The 11,038-nt window shown below is 42.6% G+C and overlaps 1 protein-coding gene across 9 annotated transcripts in view; it reads right to left on the reverse strand.

Annotated features, from left to right (window-relative positions):
* Nucleotides 1-11,038, reverse strand: part of LOC116845447 (eukaryotic translation initiation factor 4 gamma 3-like) — a 54,073-nt gene that overhangs the window by 28,949 nt on the left and 14,086 nt on the right. For 5 of the 9 annotated variants that reach the window (XM_032818142.1, XM_032818144.1, XM_032818141.1 and 2 more), the window contains exon 2: nt 2,710-3,093. The exons of 3 other annotated variants lie outside the window; for them this stretch is intronic. In XM_032818142.1, coding sequence (XP_032674033.1) covers nt 2,710-3,093 — 384 coding nt within the window. Of the gene's footprint in view, nt 1-709; nt 830-2,709; nt 3,094-11,038 lie in introns of those variants that run through there. One more of the 9 variants, XM_032818148.1, reaches the window with a different exon arrangement.

Genomic DNA, 11,038 nt, shown 5'->3' on the forward strand with positions numbered 1-11,038 from the left:
GAGAGAGAGAGAGAGAGAGAGAGAGAGAGAGAGAGAGAGAGAGAGAGAGAGAGAGACAAGAGGAGAGATGCGATGCGACGCGACTCGAGCCCGCTCGAATCCGTCCGCAAATAGATACAAACGATTCGACTCCTGACAGATAGGTCACCGGGTCAGATTAACTACCCCCAGTGCGCTCGAAAATAACGTCGCTTCGCATCATTCCGCTACGTGTGATTGCGCACACTCACGCACGCACATTACGTGCGTATGCGAGCATGCATTCGGTGTCCGCGCGACACTGCGAGGACGATAAAAGTTCAATGATCGACGACTACTACAGCAACGAGAACGGCTCGCTCGGAATTACGTTAGCGCAGGTCGTACCCCGAATACACACGTCAAGGACGATCCCCCGCGAGATCGAACGTCGAGAGTAACGGACGGACGGAGGGAGGGAGGGAGGGAGGGAAGCAGAAGCGAAAATGAATGGTGTGCTTCCACCGGTCACGAGTCTTCATGTCCATGATGGAGCGCAAAAGCTAACATAGCGTCTTGCACGAATTTAACGACATGCAAAAATTGCACACAATATATTATCGGCATACGGGTGGCGTGGCGCGGCGAAGCGCGACCAAACTGTCAGTACAATGTCTCGCGATAAAGAAAAAAGATACAAAATAATATACACATATACATAAGAAAAAAAATATATATATATGCATTATACCTGATGCGGCATACATAAAATCAAACAGATTGAAGCGGCTACACGACGAAAGATCCATGAGACGTTCTCGGCGAAGAGTTCGATGCGTCTTATGCGATACTAACGCGTCTTATGCGATACTAACGCATCTTATGCGATCATCCTAAGCGTTCTAGGTGTTTAGACGTTATCGTCGTTCCCCTTCCTCCAAGTGACTGAACATTAAAAACGCATTTATCTAATTGAAAAAATCGTCTACTGTCTGTTGTTATCTTAGAAGACGGCCGAAGAATCCATCGACGTTAACTCTTTATAGGCTACCAGTAATCTGCGAGTCCTAGACTTCCAAATAATATTTTATTCGTGGCATTAAGTCAAAAGATGAAAGATAGAGGGATTAGTTAATTTTTTAATATTTAAAATCCAAGATGACAACTCTAAAATTAAAAAATTAACAGATTTTGATGAAAATCTTTAGTTAGGGGTTTTTTGGCCGCTGAATACGAATCAGGACCTAGTTTAACAAAATTCAATACGACGAATCCAATATGGCGCTGATTGTAAGAATTATATTGCTGAACATCGTGCTGCAGTAAATGTTTCAGAAAGTAACAGTGAGGTGAATAATCCAAGAGTTCTAAATACAATCAGTCCTTTTCACGGCTCTATGATGTACTAAATCCGACCGAGCAACCTCCCTGCGGTGTACATCGGGTAACACGAATGCCGGCGGTAGCTGAGTAATTATACCTTACTCAAAATGCTACTTGATATGATTACTTGATATGCATTTAAAGCTCATAGGAAGCCCATTGCTTCCAACTGAACCTAATCTGATTTTTTAACAATTTAGGTGCCAAATTGGATTCTACTACAGATTTTCATCAAAATCTATTAATTTTTCAATTTTTCGGTTCGCTATTTTGGATCTTGAATATTAAAAAATTAACTATCTTTTATCTTTTGACTTAATGTCACGAATTAAAGTCTATTTAGAAGTCTAAGACTCCCAGATTACTGATGGCCTCTAATGGGTTAATTAACCAGTCTTCGTTTTGTCAAGATTCCACCGTGATTAGACTACTGCTTCCGGCTGAAAATTCTTTAAATATCAAAAGTAGCCAAAGTGGATAAGTAAGTTAAAAAAAGATTCTCTTCTCTATTAAATATATTTTTTTTCTAATGTGTAAATAGTTTCGAATTTTATATTCGATCATTTATTATTCGATCAACGCGACGCGACACAAGTGAAGTATTTTCTTTGTAAACTAATTATCAGCAGAATTAACTTTCGTCATAGTGTCTCATGACGTTGTTTTACGCGAAATTTGGCCTGTAAATTGCCCAACGATACGGTTCAAACATACGATATTATCCCACAACTTAGCATCTTAAATATCAAATAAGTGATCAGCAGCGTCTGTTGCTATGCCACTGATGCGCTCATATTAATTTATGAATCAGATCAGTAATGAATTGCATCTAACAAGTCGAAGTCAATGAAGCAAAGTAAAAAGTATATTCGTGTATCATGTAAAAACGGTGTATCTTAGAAAAAAAGATATTTTCCGCCTATTTATCGAGTCGTTCGATCATTAATCAAGATTTTTGGCAATGATGAGAAATCAACGCGACAATCAACGTGTTCAGATTGATGCATACCAACTCTCTTGCTGACTTTCGGCCAGCTGTTTGGCGCATATCCAACGGCCTGTTACCATCGAACCGTGTATATTACTATTTCTTAAATAATTAGATTACGCCAACATACAGGCGACGGATCAACGTCGATCGTACGAATCGATCGATCTCGTTGGATCCGCGACACCCGTGGAGAGATCGATTTATGATCGCACCAAAGTACCGTTTACGGAAGAGTATTCGCCGAAGGACGAGGAATCTTACACAGAGAATTAGCAGTTGGACAAATTTCTTCATTCGTACTCGACGACGACATTACTACCACTCTCGATGCTTTAACATGCCGTGGAGGGGACGTTATCGCGCTCTTTTCTACTTACGGGAGTTAGATGTGATTACGCGGAACTGAGGCTGTAATTGTTGTGTCGCCTGTTGTTGTTGCTGATGATGCTGGATTTGGGTGAGATTGAGCGGTAACGGATGATGCGGGCCTCCCGGCGATGGCAGCGGCGGTTGCTGTTGCTGGTGGTGCACCGCATGATGCATACCATGGTGATTATGCGCTTGCTGCGCACTTGCTGGGTGTGCGGTCGCAATGTGCGGATGATGGTGAGTGGTGTTACACGGAGGCAATATGGAATGCCCTACGCCGATGGGTCCTACCCCGACGGCGACACCCACTGGGCTATCTTTTGAGACGCCATATCTCGCCATCCTGACTGGTGGATAGGACTTGCTTTTGTAAACTCTCAATTGATGGCTCACTGGCGGGAAGAAATTTCACACGGTTGATCACACGATTTTACACAGTTAGAGATCGATTCGAGAATGACTCCTCGAACTCTGTTAAGTGTATATTTTATAAATCGTCGTATGCTTCACGAAGACGAGACGAATCTGCGATTCGCACCGCGTGAATCGCGCGAATCGCGAATCTAAACTCACTCTTTCTTTGCTGTCCTTGATTATTGACAATTCTTCAATTGTACAACTTTTCTTCAACTGATAACTCTTCAATTTTATTTCGATCGGCGTGGATTAGAGCGGATGCAGGTGAATAGTTTTTTTTTTTTTTTTTCTTTTGATCTTTCCCCGTGAAATCGAAGACAACGAAGGAGAAGAGGTGCGTTCTTTTCTCTTTTTCTCTGTGTTATGTTACGACGTTGGACGACAACCAACGCACCTTTGCGATCCGTCAACTTAATCGACAATGGCGCGCCATTTCAGTACACCCAATGAATTCGACAGTCTCACGAGCGAAATAGCAAGCACACGTGGTTGCGCCCAATCGACATTTTCACCGAGGTCACAGGAGTTACGGATCAAGAGCGCCCCCGGATAGCCGTACGTCCGAACGACGTGGAAGAGAACGACGTGCAGCGTGTCTTGACGATGATGATATATACCCCGGCGAACAGAGGCGAGGAAAACTCACGTCGCGTGTACTCACTTGATCGTATATACACTCGTGGTGTAGGCGTCGTGAGCAGACTAGTAGCCGCGGCGTACGGACCGACTATTGCGGCTCGTCCGTGCCAAAATCGATATTTAAGGCTCCACCGGCGTCGTCTCTCTCTCTTTCGTGTCGCCCACTCCCGCTGTTATGGGAAACCCCGTCGTATACACGAAGCATAAGCAACTCGATTTTCCAACAGGATAGCGCACGACGCGCAGGACGCCCGGCAGGAAGACCGGCCGGGCATCAGCCCTGTACACGCGAAAGCGTACACAATTTTTAGTCGTCGCCTTGCACCGCGAGATCGGACTCTCTCGCGCGGTGGAGCTACTGTGTCTCGCGTACGACGCGACGATCGGAAGCACTCGGTTACGCGCCGAAAAGTACCGAGCGCGCCAACTGTCGTGCAAAAGTGTGTATACTATCCGCGATCAGCGCGCGCGAGTGTATGCTAAATAATCACTAGAATTTATACAAATTAATTGCTCAACTATTTTACAACCAGTAAAGAAAATTATGACTAAATAAATTAGTAAATAGTAAGAGTAAACTAATTTTTTTCCTATTAATTTTAGACGCAGCGAATGAGGTAGATGTTACACGAGAACTACAAGTAAAAAATATGAAGAAAAATATAAGAAATATAATAAAAACGTATAATACTATCCGCGTTTCGCGAATGACGCGCGTAAGTGTATGCTAAATAATCACTAGAATTTACACAAATTAATTGCTAAGGTAAACTATATCACTACCAATAAACCAAATTACGATTAAGCGAAAAAAACTAATTAGAAAAATAAATAAGACGCGGTGAACGCGGTAGATAACACACACACACACACACACACGAGGGTTGCGAGTGAGAAAATATACAGTGAGGAAACGATAGTACGCCGCCGCACGAAGGCGAAGGCGAAAACGTTCGACGAAGTACACTATTCTTCTTACAGGCGAGCACAGGTATAGTCGTTTCCCAGCACACACGATGAACGAGAAACCGGGGTAGCTGATGCTTCTCTGCTAGCTCTGGATTCCACTACTACTGGTGAGTCGGCACTAAATGCGACGGCTATGCAAACTCAAAACTGAAAGTGCTTTCTTGAGCTCACAAGAACACTGATTCCAGTAAACTTGAAGTTTCTCAAGTGAATGCTACGACGAAACTGCACCTCTTTTTATCTGCGTCCCTTCGGAAAGGGACGCGCCGAAAGACTGACCGAAGGAGCCAATCCTACCGTGCAACCCACGAATCACGGAGAGCGACGTTAACGCCCTCGGCCGGTGTCCCTGCACAAGCCGAGGACGCCCAGGCGCGTACCTATCCCCGAAACCCCTCCCTTCCTTCCTTCCTTCTTTTCGAATTTGGGATTTGGGAGGCTGGCTTTTCACAAAACAGGGAATTTCGACCTTGGCTTTCGCTTGTTCCAAACGTCAATTTCCAACTGATTCGTCTCGCTTCCTCCACATTTCTCATCACCGTACACTTTCATCCAAATCAAGGATACCACGTAGATTTCACTTCTAGCATTTTTTTTTAAATTGTCTCTTTTTCTTTTTTCATTCGTTATTTTATTGTTCAAAATATTAAAATATAATAAAAACTTTCAAATTTAACTTTTATATTCAACATCTGTATACTGACTTTGTCAAAGTGATCTCAAAATAATCAAGTATTGAGACAGAAAATACCGCATATTTCCCATGTTTGCAACTGAAAGAATACGTCGGAGTAATTAATTACTTGTCTTAATACGCAATACACACTGCACGCATTTGCCGTTATTTACGGCGTGCATACACTTTACATCAGTTTTTCGTCGAGTTTTATGCACCAAACTCAATTCGCATTATCGTTATCAGAGGAAACAGATCTAATTGACTAAAATTTCTCGTTAATTCGCCCGATATACATCGTATCGAACAAAACATTTTAAGTCGAGTCTGAACAAGTGCTTTATAAGCGAAAAATTTCGCACATTAAATTTCTCTCTTTGACCACAAAAAAGCATAAAAGAGTCTGTGAAATAAGACTTTATCGATATGAGCCCTTGTCCACAACCTTTCTTTAAGACGTAAGCCGTAAGAAATTAATCAACACAGTTGATTCTTAGAAGAATAATCGACTGGTTGGTCAATTTCTTACGGGTTACGTCTTAAATCAAAGGTTGTGGACAAGGACTGATATAACGCGATGTTCCCTTAACACGTGCTGTATCACAAACAAAAAAAGCAGTTATTATTTTAAAAACAAATTATCCGACAATAAACCGATTGCTATCGTTAACTCATCTCAATAACGGTCAATGTCGATATATCGATGCAAATTGCGGGGCGCGACGTTTCATCGATTCGTTCCCTGCTGACGGATGTACAGCAAACAGCGTGAGAAGAAAAATACAGCTTTATTTGCCGAAAGAAATACACGTCGAATCGAGTCGCACGGAAATTGCGACAGATACAGAGAGCGCAATAACGTCCTTGCACTTGTTCCAACGATTTCTCGTATCCAAAGATACGAGCCATATCTCAGGCACGTAGAGCGTCACGTAAATAATAAATCGCCATTTATACGAGCCTTAAGGAGAGGCGTCGAACGCCGATGGCATCATTGTCCGTATGCGCGCAATGGACAATGGTGATTAGTAGTACGCAGGCGCAGGGATGTCGCGCTCTCGCAACCCTTGATCGCGTGAACGCGCTGCGGATGCGGCACCTACAGCATCCTCTACCCCATAAAGAGCCGATCTGAACCCTCAGTTGCACAGTTACACGGGGAGTATATTCGCGAGGAAATCACGAGTGCGAATAAATAAAAATGACGCTTCGTTCGACACGAATCCACGCGAAAATGCGAGCACGTGTCATCCAAATACATTACACTGAACGTTGATAGGCTCTCATCTCAAAAAAATCTCAGTGCAATCGAATCGGAACCAACTGAAAATTAAGTGATCAGAAGCAATATCTCTGTTATAAAAACTAATATTTCTGTTGTCGCAACCGAAAATATTCGTCTGAACATTCAGCGATATTAGCGATTATTCGGTTGAAGCGCAACTGAGAACAATTGACTATACAAAAACTTCATAAAGGAATTTTTCTGTTCCTACAGCCGAGTTTTCGTCTAATCCCTGAGCAACCGAAAATTTGGTTGCATCAACGGAATTATTTTTCCGTGGTAACTTAAATCATCGAAGCTGCGTTTCCTCGTCTCGATCATTTCAATTACTCACTTCAATTATTCAATCACGATAACATATGAGAACATTTCGAGGTCCGTGAAGTTGATATCGCCAAATGCGAATTTTTATAAAAATAAAGCCATTATTCGTTTCTCCACGATTAGTCCACGTTTGTCTATACATAATTTTCATATGTCTACTCAACGAAACAAAATTCTTAACAAAATAAAGATAAATAAATAAACATGTTTATAAGCTTCTTTGAGCATGTTTTACTATAAATTGTATATTGGAATCGATTGTTCATGATTTGTCTACGTTTAATTCTCGCTTATCCACTCAACGAAACAAAATTCTTAACAGAAGAAAAACAAAAGATAAACAAATATGCTCACGAGCTTCTCTGAGCATATTTGTTACACAATAATTTTTTGTCTTTATTTTGTTAAAAAATTTATTCCATTGGATGGACAAACAAAAATTATGTATGAACGTAGATAAACGAACAATGAAGTCTTTGTTTTATAAAAATTCGCATTTGGCGATACTAGCTTCACAGATCTAACATTTCGTGTCACTATTTTTTATTGTGAGTGGACAGACTTAAGTAACGTGTATTAGTTAGCATAACGTGCTCTGCTGTTGAGAGATACCTTATTTTGTGTAATAAAAGTAATTTTTATGAATGAGATGATAGGAATCAACTGCATGGACGCGGATGGAATCAAATAAAAATTATTATATTCTGGCTAACGAAATAAATTCATAAATTTACATAAAGAACAAAGGGCGTGTTGTTTACGATACACGTGTTCATACTTCGAAAAAATATAAGAATCGTTCTTGCAAAGCGTGGAAACCAGGAAGTTTGTCATCTTTATGCAATCGATTATTTGTTGAAAAATCCTACCGAGATTCGGAAAAGGCTATCATCTCGCTTCGATCTCTTCGGCTAGTGTCATTCTCGTCATTATTTGTCGACGACAGGCGCGAAGGAACCAGGAAGCTGAGAACGTTTCTTTCTTACGGCGCTCGCGCGGCCGCGAGATGCGGTAACGAGAAAGTGCAAGTGCAGGTGTACAGAGAGCCACCGCGATTCACGAGGATGCAACGAGCGCGAATAATACGTGGGCGCGGAAGGCGAAGATGGTGGAGGCGAGAGCGGTGAGAGAGAGAGAGAGAGAGAAAGAGAGATTGCGCCGCGGCGTTAGAGCAACGAAGGAGAGTAGATTCGCGAATCGCGCGCGCGGTGTATAGGTTGGGTGGTAACCCAGTTTCGCCAGTGCACCAGGCCAAGCTGCAGCACCGCCGTGGAACCGATCGATACCTATATGCACCCGGTGCTGCCCACAGCCTAGATTCACCACCACTAGTCTAGGATAGAGGCGCAAGAAGGGGATCGCATGACCCGCGTGACCTACATCTCGGCGGGGAGGAGAACAACGTGTGATAAAAGTCACGTTGATCGTCTCGAATTCGCGTTGATCGTCTCATCTTGTCGGCTCATCCTCATCATCATCGTCGTCGTCGTCCCCGTCATCGCCGTCGTCACGATGTTGTAATCGCATTGCTGCGTTTAGAAAAGACCGCGTGTTGACTTCCAAGCAAAAAATGTTTACAATTTCATGGTTTTACGAGTCTTTTGTCAATGTCCTCGTCCTGACACGTAGAATTGGGAAGAGAAAGTTTGTAGGATAGAATTTTAGTGTTGCGGATAGAATTTTCATCTGAGGCTGATCTGAAATATCCACGGGTAGAAAGAGAGAGAGAGAGAGAGAGAGGAGACAGAAAAAGAGAGAGACAGGTTATAAAAGTTTCAAAACAAATTTCGAAAACGAAAAAAAAGAAAATCTTTACACGATAACATAATAGAAGAAAAATGAAAATGTTTTTAGAGAACAGGTAGATAGATATAGCTTGTTACCTGAGACAGTGGCAGATTTGTCTCGGCTCGTAGGTTTCGGCACGACCAGACAGAAAGTTCAAAGTCCTCGCCCGCAGAGCAGACTGAGACATAACAAGATTTTCGTCTCGAAAGCTGCAATCTAACCCTTGAAATTATACTACTGTGTCGAAACATATACGGGAAAAAGATTTATTGGAACTAACTTTCTCCTTCGGGACTAAATGGAAAATTCAATCGTAGGAACAAAAAATTCCCGTAGGAAGGTTTCTATTCAGTCGATTCTTCCTCTATTATCTCAACTGAATTTTAATGTAGCTAAATGTACAGACAAATGTTCTCGATGACAGAGATATTATTTTTATCGGCAAATTTTTCGCCTAATATCCATTCAGTACATAAATTAAAACATTTTTCCTTAGTAACTTTCTACAAGAAAAAAAAAGAAATAGACCATAAAAGTTTCTCTGCAAAAGTTTAAATTCGAAAGATATATGCAAAGGAACCAAAAGAAAATCTCCACACGATAACATAATAGCTTAAAAAGGTAACATAATAGTAAAAAAGGAAAAAATTTTTAGAAAAAAGATAGAAGGTGACTAGATGTCCTGATTTTTCATTCAAATTTTTTCGAGTGCTATTCGGGACACCAATTTGTCATCATTTTCAATGATTTCAAATAATTTTCGGATCTTTTAACCCCCGTCCCCCCGCTTCACATATTTATGAAGTGTCCTGAATTTAGGACTGGGAAATCTGATCACCTTAAAGGTAGACATAACTGTTGTTATCTACAAAAGAAAGTGATTGAAAAAACGTTTCAATTTCTACAAAATAAAGTGACTATACAAAATAAAGAGATAACGAAAATTGATTATTTAAAAAGAATAACAGGTAACCTGTAAATTCTTTCGGGCAGTGATAAATTACACTGTTTGAAAGGATCGTGAGGACAATGATACGGAGAAAAAAGACAAGAGAATTCGTCACAGCCGTAAAAATCTTTTTCCAGGGGTCTTTGAGCCATGTCTCGCAAAGTCGCTGACCTTGGGAAGGTAACATGGAAACCTCGTGATGCCGAGCTGTAGTAGCACGATCTCTTCTCTTTCCCACTTTCGCTCCCTCTCATTGCTGTGTGGGCGTTTGGTGGGTTAGCAGCCTACGGGAGTTGGGGGAGGGAGAGGATGAACGACGACGACGGCGGTATAGAAGCGGTGGCGGTGGCGGCGGCGGCGGCGGCGACAGTGGCAGAGAAGTAGGAGGGGGTATCCCGCGCCGACAAACGTCTGGATGGAGACGGAGAGTCTACGCGAAGGGAGGGTCGATATTTACCGGCCTGCTGCCTCCGCCCCCTTGCCGCACACGGCCAACGACCCTTGCTACCCTCGCGTACGTACGTACGCTCGTTGCGGACGTTCGTAGGCCCCTCTCTCTCTTTCCCTCTCTCTATCTGTCTGTCTGTTTATCTGTCTCTCTCTCTCTCTCTCTCTCTTTCTTTCTCTTTCTCTCGCGCCACCCTCGACGACGTCGCGCAGCCCGCGCACGCGTTACTGCACCCTATAACCCTGAAATGACCGCGAGCTCCCAACTGCTGATAACGACACTATAAATCAATTGAGGGATACTTGTATCGACACGGTGAAATATTAATTTTACATCGTCTGCTTTTGTCACGTGCAAGAAGATAGTGATGAGTCGAGAAGTTAAGCGGCATCGTTAACGCCTGAAGCAGGCATACGGCTGTCGGAGGAATTTGACAGGTATGTGGAAAACGTGCGTACCTCGCGCTCCTATGTCGCGAAGTAAGAAACTAGTCCGCCGTTCTCCGGAACCTCTGTCGGTAAGCGAGACCGCGTGAGATAATAAGTGAACACGCGGGGTGCCTCGCGAATCGTGATCTTAATTTTCATGACGGATCCTCGGACTAGATCGAAGTGAAATCTTTGTTTAACGGGAACGCCGAGGATGCACATAGAGGAGACGCACGGTTGCCGGGTTGTGTCCCATTTCACGGGAATTTGAACTTAATGATCAACGATTAATCAACGCATAATTGTGCAACGCAAATTTCAATCCGATTTATCAAAGTCACTACCGGGACCTAGGTTATAACAGATGCTCTCTCTCTCTCTCTCTCTCTCTCTCTCTCTCTCTCTCTCTCTCTC

This window comes from Odontomachus brunneus, unplaced genomic scaffold, assembly GCF_010583005.1.
Source record: "Odontomachus brunneus isolate Ranch 3 - 2012 unplaced genomic scaffold, Obru_v1 Obru_scaffold_052, whole genome shotgun sequence".
Classification (NCBI taxonomy): Eukaryota; Metazoa; Arthropoda; class Insecta; order Hymenoptera; family Formicidae; genus Odontomachus; species Odontomachus brunneus.